The sequence below is a fragment of the Erigeron canadensis genome, chromosome 1 (assembly GCF_010389155.1).
Source record: "Erigeron canadensis isolate Cc75 chromosome 1, C_canadensis_v1, whole genome shotgun sequence".
NCBI classification, from domain to species: domain Eukaryota; kingdom Viridiplantae; phylum Streptophyta; class Magnoliopsida; order Asterales; family Asteraceae; genus Erigeron; species Erigeron canadensis.
In genome coordinates this window covers 37,564,491-37,577,682 of record NC_057761.1, presented here as the reverse complement: position 1 = coordinate 37,577,682, position 13,192 = coordinate 37,564,491, and the positions used below count along the sequence as shown (strand labels likewise).

The following is a 13,192-nucleotide window of genomic DNA, read 5'->3' as shown; positions in this document are numbered from 1 at the left end:
ATTCGTGATTATGAAATAAATTGTGGTTAAAATAAACCGATTATCGAAGCTAAGTTATAATAAACAATAATGATAAATATAGGGCTAATTGCACAAAAAGGTCCTGAAGTGGCACGTTTTAGTTATTATGAGGACTATACAATAATTTCGTATAACATAGGGTCTAATGGGTCAAACACCGTTTATTTGGGGGCTTAAAAATACCAGAGAATGGTTTTAGGCCACGTATGGCGGTTTTGTAATATGGACTTGCCACCTAGACTAATTATCATACTCGTTTTTTATTTTACACGGTAAAAAACACACACACATAACATATCCAACCATTTTCCAGAAACCCACCACTTCTCTCTATATCTCTCTCTTTGATAGATATAATCATGTCATATAATTTTGAATGCTACAAAATACACAGAAATACCCACTATCGGATATTGTGATGGTGGTGATGGGTGACCGAATTTTTGTGGTGGTGGTTGTCATTCGATAGGGTGATGAAGGCAGTGATGGGTATGACCGGATCGTTGTGGTGGTGGCGGTGGTAATGGGGTTGACCGGATTTTGTAGTGGTGGTGGTGTTAGGGTGGCTGGATCTTGATGGAGGCGGTGATGTGTGACCGGATCGTTGTGGCCGTGGTGGTGATGGGGTGTCGGATGTTGGTGGTGGTGGTGGTGACTGGACACACACTTTTGAGTTTTGATTATCGGATCCACTGCCGGATCTCACGCACACTTCTTTGTGTTGTTGATTCTTGTATATTTCTTGTAGTATTTTCTTCTTATTGTTTGAATCCATAACAATTGATTATGGGAACATGTGTTTTCTTGTACATTTTTTTTTACCTTCTGTTCTTGTTTATTTTATATTATTATCATATATATATAACGAGGTGAATGGAGTTTTCTAGATAAAGACAACTTTTGCAATCTGGGAATATGGGTTTGGATTTCAAAATTACATCCAGTCACTCATGTTCTAATATAGTATGTATGTATTTAATTTTTGTGAAAATAGGTTTGGGGATTTTGTGTTGGAGTTGATTTCTGTGTTTGATGGGTTTGGGTGCAATATGGTTTCTAGAGACAAGAAATGGTTTTATGATTGTTTAATCGAATTGAATATAGATCCACTTTTTGGTTAGTCTTTGTTTTTCTTTTTTTTTTTTTTTTTTTATGAATGAACATTTCCAATATTAATATTCGTCACATATATATATCCTGTGTATCTATATATTGAACGATAAATTCCGTCAACGCTAGTTATCCTGCCCATTTTTGTGAAGTGGCAATCAAATGTCCACATGGTACAAAACGCCTTCAAAACACACACAAAACCACTGCCACGTAGATTGATTAAAACTAGACAGCGGTTTTGTTCCCTATGTTAATATGGTATTGTCACGATATAACCCACTATATGCGGAAAAAAACGTTGGAACCCAGAATAACAAAAACGTGCCACTTCAGGACCTTTTTGTGCAATTAGCCCATAAATATAATATCTGTTTAGTTAAAGTTTTGGATTTACATTAAATTTTTACAATCACATCAAAATCAGAACTTGTAAGCATAGTGGATGACGACAATTAGCCTTGTGATTTCGGATCGTAAACTCAAACTTTTGAAGTTTTCATGTTAATAACTTATTATAAGTAATAGGAGTTGAAGAATTAAGAAAGAAAAAGAGACAATTTTTTTAATGAGAAAACGATCAATCAAATAAGGTTATAATGTGTTTTGTATATATAAGCCAAGAGTTAGAGTTTAATTATAAGTCTAATAAGTAAATTGAATTTATATACTATGATACACCGAAACTCCAAACAAGTAGGCGTACCCATTTCGGAACAAAAACTTGTACGAAACGTTTCCTTGAAGTTTCCGTATATACCGAAACATTTCTATGAAGTTTCCATACCGTATCTAATTAATATTAGGGTTTCAATGAGTTTATTGTATTCCAAAGACGACTGTCATCTTGCGACTATACATACCCTCAAACACAAACCAACTAAATATACAATTGAGATCACCATCAAGCTTTTTCTATTCCAAAATTGATTAGTAAAAATTCAATCCATGATCACCGGGTCACAATCAAGCATATATTATAAAATTATATATATAATTATACTTAATCTCTCAAATCTCTTTTACTCAAACAAATTTTTATTTTTTAAATATTTTTATTGCCGTATCTTTGCCGTACCCGTATCCTAAATTTTTTAGTTTTGCCGTTTCCCGTTCCCGTATCGTTCCCGTGCCCCTTTACCATATCCGTTTCGGTGCTATTTAGTTTATAGACAATTAACAAGCTAATTTAATAAAATAAATAAGTTAAAAGGACATTTGTCGATCAAAGATTACGGCACGTATCGTTTCAAGTACATCTCAATCATGTTTTAGTTTATGCCAAATATTATTTAGGTCTCCAGGTTCGAAAAAATGTGAAAATTTAGCTATTTGATATAAAAAAAATTTAAGTCTTTAAAAAAAAAAAGGATAACATAAATAAAAATAAAACTAGTAGGCTGATAGCTAGTAAAGGGCTGCAATTTAAGCAACATGGTTACTATCTATTAAACAATATACTACTATATAAAAATTATACTTCTATGTTAAAAAGTTTACAATTTTAGAACATAAAATTACCATTTTACTCTTAATTAATTAACTTATACAATCATTCCATGACCTTTAAAAGATATATTCATTATCCCTAAAAATCAAATATCTTTGTATCAATTATCTATACCAATTGACGTCGACGCCATCACCATACGTCGATGCCGTCACATCATAACTAATGTTATCGTCGCCGCATTGTGCGGATACCATGCTCGGCTATTAAACAATAAATAGGTTTGCAATTAGGATAATCTAATTAATAATGAAAATAACAATAAAGGTAAATTGGTTGATAACTTTATAACAAGAGTCAATGATTCTCTAAAGAAATTCATAATATGCATGGTTGCCACATCATAGCCATGTCACCATTGGCCTGACTTTAATCTCCATTCTAAATGTTGCTAGAAGAAGTTGAAGACTCGTATTCGCTACGTTTAACAAATGGGTATTTGCACAAATCCAATTCATAGATTTGTGGTTAATCATGTTTTTACATAGAAATGCATCCTAGTGCACGCCTTGTTTTTTCTAAAGAGGATTCACAAAATGGGTCAGACACACACGTACGATACACAATCCTAATTGATCCAGCTAAGCGTCTATATGTGTATGATTCAAATGAATCATCTTTCATAGTTTTGCAAGTCAAAGCAATTAACATTCATAAACGCATATAGCCTCAACATTAAGTCAACATTACAAATAAACATTCATGCCTAAATTAAGCTTAGGTTAATGAAACAAAAATGGTAATAGCTAGCAAAGTTATGATTTCGCAAAAGACAAACAATCATAAGGTTGTAAAAGAGACCACCATATATCACCAAACTTCACGAATATATCAAAGTGAAAGCATCTATTTAAAAAGACAAATGATCATAAAGTGTTACCATCACCAAGTTAAGCCCAAACATGACTTGCAAAGTAGAAGGCAGGAAGAAACACATTGGTGAGCATTGGCTCTATCCTCGGTTCTTGATGTTGTTGATCAAAGTTCCAACATAGCTCTTAAATTCAACGAATTCCACGTCTTCAGAACATAGAAACCGATCATCATTACCAACGGAAAAGTTTAATAACTTAAAACTTGCATTTTTCAAGTCATATATAGGTACACTCACGACGGGCGTGGCATCCTTCTTCTTCTTAGGCATAAACACAAACTTCTTAGGCAACCTTTTAGGCTTAAACACAAGCTTGTCGTCCTTGTCACAATAAAACAACGGTATAGGGTCGTCTAAGTGGATCCAAGACTTGTCGGCGGACAAAGAAATGGTTTTTCTGACCCAAACATGATTTTCATAGTCTTGTAATATCCAGACATCAATTTCGTTGGTTTCCACTAACAGATGAGGACAGACGAGTCCTAATAATAAGCGGCCACCTTCACCAGTATTGATTCGAGTGAGGAAAGGGAAGTTGAACTTGGTCCTGTAATCGCCTTTTATGTAGTATGAGGTACAAGTGTCACGCGGACCTTGTGGTAAGTCAATTAACGAAAAGCGCTCAGTAGTCAAGTCAAACGTCAAGATTTGATAAAAAAAACATAAGGAAGCATTACATGTATGACACTATTGACACAAACACTTTGTCTCAGACCACGAAAAACAAGATTAATAAGAGGAAAGATGAGGTTGTGTTTGAGATTCCTCCAAGAATAATCCGACAAAGAAATTACCTCAAACTCTGTTGTTATAACATCAGCAGCAACAGAACGAAGCACCCTCATGTGCAAAATCTTATGTTGGTTTTTGGATTCGTCGAACCCAAAAAAGTTACACATATGAATTGTCTCATCAACATTATTAATATTAACATTTGGAGCGGCAGGATATGGAGGAAAAGGGAGCTTAAAGTATTGTCGAGTTGTAGGATTAACGACGTAAGCAAAAACATTGCAGGTAAATAAGAGTAAACCATTAACAAGTTCGGTTTTTGTGGTTCGGTGGTTTTCATTAGTAATGTCATCGAGTGTGAGGACAGGGATAAGACGTTCGTCATCAGGACGGGCTGTGGTTAGTAAATATTGTTGGCGGGTCAGGGAGTTGCGTAAACGAAAAAGCCGGAGGTGGTGGCGTAGTTAGCGAGATGTAACTGTGCGAATTGTGGATGAGAAATTAGAGAGAGCCATTGTTTACATATGGTTTTGAATTGGGTTAGGGTTTTGGGAGGGAGTCTTGACAAGATTTCTGACTCTATATCTTCTGGGAAACCTTCTTCTTCTGTTTCTTTATCATTTGCAATTTTCCTCTTTTTCAACATTCTTACGTAATAATTGAGAATTTGAGATAAAGCCTCTAAATATCCAATAGGATTTTAATCGAAACGTAGCGTCATCATGATCATCATAATTTATAAGGACGTGCGTTCTGTTATCCCATAAAAGAGTTCCTCATCTATTTTTTTTTTATATCGTAAGTAAATTTCCTTATTAGACATTAATTATAACACTTTCCTTATTAGACATCAATTTTATTATGATAAGTAAATTTAATTTCCTGCCAATGAGTTAAAACTCCGACATTTTGAAATCTTGCAATGATGCTTAGATACTGAAAGACTAGGGTTCGAGTCTGAACACGCGAGATTTTACCTCCAATTTAACGTCTGTAGCGGTTAAATTGATGGGTTTCCCTCCCTTGTGGTCCCTGACTTCGTGGATCGGTCACTGTCTGCCCGTATGGATGTAACGGCTAACCCGTGTCACGAACGTTCAAAAAAAATTTAATTAATTAATTTCCTTATTTATAATTTCATTTTATTTATATACGTGTATGAAATAAATACGATTAGTAAATCAGAATAGAGTCCTATTTGAACAATAAAAAACATCATCACTCGTCTTTAGGGGGCGGGCGACCCAAGATGGATCAAAAGAACAAGGCCCTCTTAGTGCGTGCCGGTTCGATTCTTGACATTGCCCTAAAGGGTTTGTTCCTCGTGTATTAGATGGGTATATCATTGTTAAAACCTTTACCATATTTGCATGTAACAAGATTCAAACCAGAGATTTCAGGAAGAAACCACATTGTGGAATCCCCCATGACCAATGGCTACTCTAATATTATGTTCTTGAGTTTTTTTTTTTAAGGAAGGGGAAAGAAGAAAAGAGAGGTCAATGGAAGAGAAAGAGTGAATTTTCCTTTCTTCCAAATCATCCCAAAAGTGGAAGGAAAAAATTATAACCAAAATGTATTGATTTCTCCTTCCAACTCCTTTTTTTTCTCTTCTTCTCTTTAATAAAACTCAAGAACACAAATATTTTAAAAATCCTTCAAATTCTCTTCCTTTCTCTTCAACAAAAAACTCAAGAACACAACATTAAGTGCTCTTATAATGATTTATATCAAGTGTTTGAAATCCATTTTATTTCTCTTTCCAAAGTTTGTACATATAAACTTCTCCCTATAAATTTCTATAATCATGATCAAACAATGGAAAATCTCGTAATATACCGTATCTGGTTAACATATCATAGAATTCATAGCCATGTGCCCGTGAGGCTTGACTCATAAATCTACATTTGAAGTAGTGCTCCTAGACTGAACGGAGTGGGGGTAACTTCTCCCGACCCTCACCCCTAGTCACCCAAAGTCGCCCCTCACACCACCCTCTTGGCCGACTTTCCTCTCGCCCGACCTCCACAACTCGCCCTCCTCCCTTTTGACTTTCACGTTGACCGAGACAAAAGTAATGTTGGGCAGAGTTTTTTTTTTTGTTTTTAGTCGGTTTATATCTAATATATATATATATGTGTGTGTGTGTGTGGTGTGTGGGGGGGGTATGTGTGTTGATTGGAGAAGAAATTTTGGGTGGTTTTGAAGAAATTTCCGTCCGTTCATTACAATGAAAAAGATGAATTGGATTTGTCTTTTTGTGATTTTTTAGTCTATTATTTTATGATATTTCTAATTTATATCCCTCAAGTGTTGTGTATTTACAAATGACTTTTAACTTTTATTTAGTTGTAAGTTTTTTTTAAAAAATTTTTATATGTAATAGATTTTATGTTTCAAAAAATTATTATGTTTTTTATATATAAATACAATATTTTTAATCAAATATAATACTTTTAATAAATAACAAAGTTTAAAAAAATAAAAATAAAATAAAACTAATCATTGGAAGTGTCATGTGGCACAAGTCGACCCCTACTTAAAAACAGGGGCGGAGCTGTGTGAGGGGTAAGGGTGAACCCCCAAATCTTACATGTATATATATACAGATGTGTGCGTGTGTGGGTATTGCAGGTAATAAACTGAAAGTTAAGCAATAAATGGAAAGGTGGGTGATGATGATGATGATTATAAGAGTAGATGTTGAAGAATAATTCTAAAAACTATGACTTTTCTTTTTTTTAAAAAAAATCTAAATGGGGTTCAAATTAAGTTGCAGCCATGGATATATGCTGGATAGCAATCAACCTCTTAGATTGCAGGGAAGAGAAACAAGGCAAAGTTATTTTATTCTAATATAGTTTTTCATTTTAAACCCTCAACTATTTCTAAATATATCTTTTGTCATGCATATATAGTTATATATAAATTTGTCCCAATCTTGACTATTTTTAATTAAACCCGTGCCTCAAAGATTACCGTTACTATGTTAGTGTTATTAGTCTTGGCACACCCTAACCTAAATTCCTGGCTCCGTCACTGCTTAAAAACTCACTCATTTCCACTTTTTTTAAAGGGCAACTCTTTTTACCCCACATGCCACATGGCACAAATCGCCCCCTCCTTTCCTTCTTCCCACTCCTCTTTGTCTTAGAAATTGATCAGACCCTATTTGTTCACTTCTCTAGCGACTTACCTTAATAAATTGGTATTTGCACCAATTCAATAGATTCTTCCATGGATTTATGGTAACAAAGAGACCACCATCACCAAATTTCATTTCGTGAATCAAAATGAAAGCATCTATTATAAATTTTAGAATAAAAAACAGAACCTTTTCTACAAATACAAGTGTTAATACAACATTTAAGATTAGAAAAGATAACAATAAAAGGTGGAACAAGAAGAGGACATGAGTTCACCACTGCCAACACTAAGCCCAAACGTGACTAGCGAAGGAGAGATGAATTGGGTCTATGGTTGTGCCTGGCTCAAAGGAGATATGTTTCCAGCACAGCTCTTAAACTGAATGAATTCCGCGTGTTCAGAACATAGAAACGGATGATTACCAACGAAAAAGTTGAATGATTTCAAAGTTGCATCTTTCAAGTCATATACAGGTACACTGATGGAGTTCTTCTTAGGCAACTTTTTAGCGGAAAAAACAAACTTGTTGTCCTTACTAGAAAAATCAAGGGTACAGGCTCGTCTAAAGCGACCCAAGACTTGCCGGCAGACAAGGTGATGGTTTTTCTGACCCAAACACGTTTTTCATAGTCTTGTAATATCCAGATATCAATTTGGTTGGTTTCCACCTACCGATCATCACAAACAACTCCTAATAACCCGCCATCAATTTGAGTGAAGAACCGGTGGTTGAACTTGAACTGCTTTCCGTCTCTTCGTGATGAGTAGTATGTTGTGTATGGTTGAGGTGGAAGAGGTACAGGTAAGTTAATTACAGAAAAACGTTCAGTAAACAAGTCAAATGCCAAGACTTTATCAACACGATACGGAAACATCACATGTATGACACTATTGACACAAACACTCTGTTTCAAAAAAGGATAAACAGCAATAAGATCAATAACATCAACGGGTGGAAGGGCGAGCTTTCTCCAAGAATTATCCGACATAGAAAATACCTCAAACTCTGTTGTTATAACCTTACCAACAGAAGGAATAAGACTCCTAAGCACCCTCATGTGCAAAATCTTATGTTGGTTTTGGGATTGGTCGAACCCAAAGAAGTTATATGTATGAATTGTCTCAATGTTAACGTTATTTGGGCCAGGCGGAAAAGGGAGCTGAAAGTGTTTTCGAGTTGTGGGATTAACAATGTAAGAAAAATTCTTGCTGGTATGTAACACTAAACCATTAAGGTGAACAGTTTGTGTGTTGTTCATCCGCGAAGAACTAACCCCATTGATGGCGAGGATATGGTTTAGAGGTCCGCCATCAGGACGGGTTGTCGTTAGTAAATATTGTTGGGAGGTCCGGGTGTTGCGAGCATAAACGAAAAAGCTGCAGGTTGTGGCATAGTTATTGAGATGTAACTGTGCGAATTGTGGAGTGGAAATTAGAGAGAGCCATTGTTTACATGTGGTTTTGAATTGGGTTAGGGTTTTGGGAGGGAGTCTTGACAAGATGTCTGATTTTACATCTTCTTGGATATCATCATTGTCTGGAAAACATCCTGTTTCTCCTTCCTCTTCTACGATTTTCCTCTTTTTGGACATCCTCTTCTTCATTCTTCCGTAAATATAATTGATATAAAGCCACTAAATATCCAAATAGGATTTTAAATTTTTAACCGATACGTATCATCATAAAATATATAGACATGCTGCGTTCTTTTATCCCTAAAATATCCCTCATATTTCTTTATTTAACTATAACACTATCCTAATTTATATTTATATATATCATATAACATACCCCTCTGGAAAAACTAACTCTCCAAAATACCCCAACATTATTTTCGTACACCTAATCAAACAACATAGACATTAGACTTTGTGTCGCAACCTTTTTTTTTTCTTTGTAAAAAGGAATGCTGCTAACAAAGTTCATTAGTTTAGGTTTTGAATGATAAAGAATTTGTCAACCCATAAGCATCAAATGTGGAACACGTCTGTTTGCAACTGGCATGGTATACTTGTATAAACGACTTCATTGGGAGACGATCACACACTACAAAAAGTACATTTCAATATAACAAACATATTTCACAAACCACGATTCCCAACGTCTTCCAAAATTTGCTGGGCTTCTACTTCCTTTCTGTAAATTCCCTTCATGATCACATTAATCATCAGGAAGAATCATACGTTCCATTCTCAATCAATCAATTTCTTACCATCTATCATTTGATCTTGTTTTCAGTGAATAGGGTGATATGGTGGATTGACTCGCTTAGGCGGCAGCTTTCTTAAAATAATGAGAACCAGGGAGGAAGGAAGTATCTCCACCAACTGCCAAAACGGAAAATGGTCAGAGAAAAGATCAACATTTTTAAGAATCAATGGTCCATGAATGGGATACACAACTTTAGCTTCAAATAGCGAAACAGGTAAAAGTTGTATAACCTACTGTCCTCCTGGAAGATTTCATTTTTTAAAAAAAACTAGCTTCCTGTTGAGATAATATCATTTGTCTTCATGTTTTTCAAACTATTATTTATATAAAATTTTGGAGCTCTTGAAAAGTGTACAACATTTTGACCAGATAACCGCTTTGAAAAGCATATATTTCATTTTCAAAAAGAAAAAAAAAACGAAGGATACTAAACATAGCGTCCATAACAGTTCCGTTCCTTACCAAGTAGTATATGAAGTTCAGAATAGGGTGGTCCATCAAATCCAGGTTAGCAGCCTCATCGAACGCATTGAAGCACATCTGGCATCCCCATCAGATTAGTAGCACATATATTAGCATTATACAAAAATATCGTATAAATTCATAAACAAAAGCCAAGGGACCTCACCATGATACATCTTATAAGGAAACACACAAAGCAGATTGTTGTAACGTAGCCAACCTGTATGGACAAAAAATATACCAGTATTATATAACAGAAATAGTACAATGGGTAGGATTGCAATAATAACAACCAAGTGAAATATATACCTCATGTAACTTCTTTCGCCGACCTTTTGATTCCACTGGGAACCGTTGCAGCATTAAAAAGAGCCTGCACACATAAAAAAGTAAGGCATCCAGTCCTACAAGTTCGTAAAGGGGGAACATTTAATCCATTTAAGAAAAGAAATCTAATAAGAACTTTAAAAATTTTGTTCACCTCCCAAAGGAAGAGCATTTAACCTGTTTACATATAGAAAGCTAAGTAAGCAGGTTAAATGGGTTGAACCATTGAACAGGTTAAAGTGATAAAAGATTGTCTAAAGTGCTCCTAATCATTGAGTTGAAATATAATAATGATTCGAATAATATAATTTAAACGTACAGTTATGCACAATATTACGTACAGCTATACACAAAAATTTTAAACGATGTTACAAATTAGACCTTTGAGTTTTATAAATACACAATAATGCCCCCTGAAATATTACCTATGCAGTACCCAAAGTATGTACTGCCCACAGTACATATGTTATCCCCTTAAACTTAATGCATCAACTGTTTTATACATTAATCAAAATAGACCAAAAAGAAGCGAATCAGGGTAAAATCGCTTTTACCCAAAAATAGACCAAAAAGTGATTATGGGTCAGCAAAACCCGCTTTGAACCCAACTTAAAACGACTTGTTTTGACCCTAACACATGACACAATATTCTATCAGCCCAGCCTCTCTCTTTTCCACCTCTATAAGATATCCATACCCACATCTAACATAGAACAAGGTATTAAAATGTACCTTCCTCCATAGACAAGAAAACCCAGTGCTGCAAACAGGGACACACCTGGGAAATAAAGATGTGAGCCAACTGAAACAATATAAATTGCAAGCATAGACTTGCTAAAATAGATGAATTTTAAAGGTAAAAGACCTGCAAAGAACATCTTCGAGAGAACCACTAGTGCCGGGATTGGCTTCCACCAAATTACTAACCATAAAACTATCTGTTAACAGACCATAAAACCAAAAATCCAATTCATATTTTCATTAAAAAGAAAGAAATAACTTTCATTAAATATACATATATAAAAGAATGGTTTTGAATCTGAGACACAAATAAGAACATTCACCTGTATTGCATAAATGATTCCATTGATTACAAAGAACGTTGGCCGGAGAGCATCAGTTGAGACCGCTCGTGCCTGTCAAACGTGCAGAACATCATATAGTGAATTACATAGCATATCCAACCGGCACAAAAGCACCATCAAAAATAATGATGCAAATATAATCCGGAAGAGAAAAAGGACCTGATAGTAAATTTCAGCCCAGAACAAGACTAAGAGAGCATAGGTAGTGAAAAACGCAAGACTTGGTGCATCAAGTAATATATGTTGAACAATCTGACAGCAGACAATACAAAACCTATAGTCTCAATATCCATTATTTGATATAATCATGAAAACAGTCATTATTTATACGATGAACTAAAGAATGCTTCTAACCTCTGGCTTTAACTGTTGAACATCGTGATGAAATACAAAGATTAAGCATCTAACTGCATTAGCAACATACTGACAATAAGAAACTGTTGAAAAGCAACACTTTCAGAAACGTAAATACAACAAAATATGCAGACCTCCGTTAACCAAGAAATTAAGAAAATGGAAAACTTTCTGGGTGGTCCAACCATACTCCGGAACTCTTACTTGTATCCTAATTAATTGTACCTACAACAAATGGAAAGAACACATGAATAATACTTACAATAAAAGTTACAGAATTAACACACTGGTCTAATGCACGTTATCCGGAATCTTCCTTAACTAATGGTCTAATGCACTGCACTTGTGGGCAAATCCTAAAAGATTTTATCTAAATTTTCGATGCAAAAACTAGTACTTTACAATCACAAATTTGAAGATGGCAAAATTATTCATTGTAAGTATCCATATATCATATCATCAAACATCGGTATCAAATTCTCGATATATTGCTACTATATCTATCATGTGACATCTTCTTCAGGCAGCATTAACAAGTAATTTGCACACGAAAAATAAAAATACACACAATATCATCAAGTAACAAGTTTTATACAAATAGTTTCTTTGACTTTGACATCCAAAGTCAAAGTATTACTTTTCACATCAAAGTTTGAAACTTTTTTACAAATACAACATTCAACATCTTATGATAAATATAAACAAATAAATATTTAAAGACAAGAAAACTCACAAGAGCAACAAATGAAACGATGCCGTATAAAGCAGCAAGAACATGAAAAATCAAATCTTGGGAAACTTGAGAATTATTAATATCATCCCACCACCCATAAACATTTTCAAACACATACGTCAGCGTGACATCATCATACGAGCCAAGTAAAGCCCGACCCATTGCCGGAAATACAGTTTGCCAACAGAACAACCACCCACCACCGCCACCGCTACCGCCGACCGGGGAAATATTTATAATTAGGAAAAAGATTTTGTAAAATGAATCAAGTGTGAAACTTTTTTGTACAAATATAACGTGAATTTAATTATTGATATGGGTTTTTAATTTCTTGGGATTTTATTTTGTTAAAATTATATTAAAGGAAGGAAATATTTGGTGGGTGTTTGGGTTTTCTCGTTTTGAAATCCGCCGGCAAATGATAAAAAGGGGAAAGAAATATATATATTTTGATTTTGGATTTGGATTGGGATTTGGAAGGTGTGTTTTATTACTAGTATTAATATTAACTTTTTATATTTTTTTATTTTATGGACTTTCCAATTAAACCCTTGATATATGAGATTGGTTATGTTTAAATGTTTAATTGTTTATGTTTATGGTTTAGTCCTAAACTTGTCAACTAT

General features: G+C 34.5%; 2 protein-coding genes across 2 annotated transcripts; both read right to left on the bottom strand.

The window, feature by feature from the left end:
- Nucleotides 1-8,062: 8,062 nt before the first annotated feature.
- Nucleotides 8,063-8,998, bottom strand: LOC122591587 (putative F-box protein At1g53370). The gene has a single exon (XM_043763850.1). It carries the CDS (start codon nt 8,996-8,998, stop codon nt 8,063-8,065), a length of 936 nt encoding a protein of 311 aa, XP_043619785.1.
- Nucleotides 8,999-9,329: 331 nt separating this feature from the next.
- LOC122603656 (tobamovirus multiplication protein 3-like) lies at nt 9,330-13,036 on the bottom strand. Its single transcript, XM_043776426.1, has 11 exons — nt 12,567-13,036; nt 11,968-12,058; nt 11,834-11,886; nt 11,639-11,731; nt 11,459-11,530; nt 11,260-11,332; nt 11,127-11,172; nt 10,377-10,440; nt 10,234-10,287; nt 10,068-10,145; nt 9,330-9,721 (listed from the first exon to the last, which is right to left on the bottom strand). Exons 1-11 carry the CDS (start codon nt 12,726-12,728, stop codon nt 9,629-9,631), a joined length of 879 nt encoding a protein of 292 aa, XP_043632361.1. The 5' UTR covers nt 12,729-13,036; the 3' UTR covers nt 9,330-9,628.
- Nucleotides 13,037-13,192: the final 156 nt, after the last annotated feature.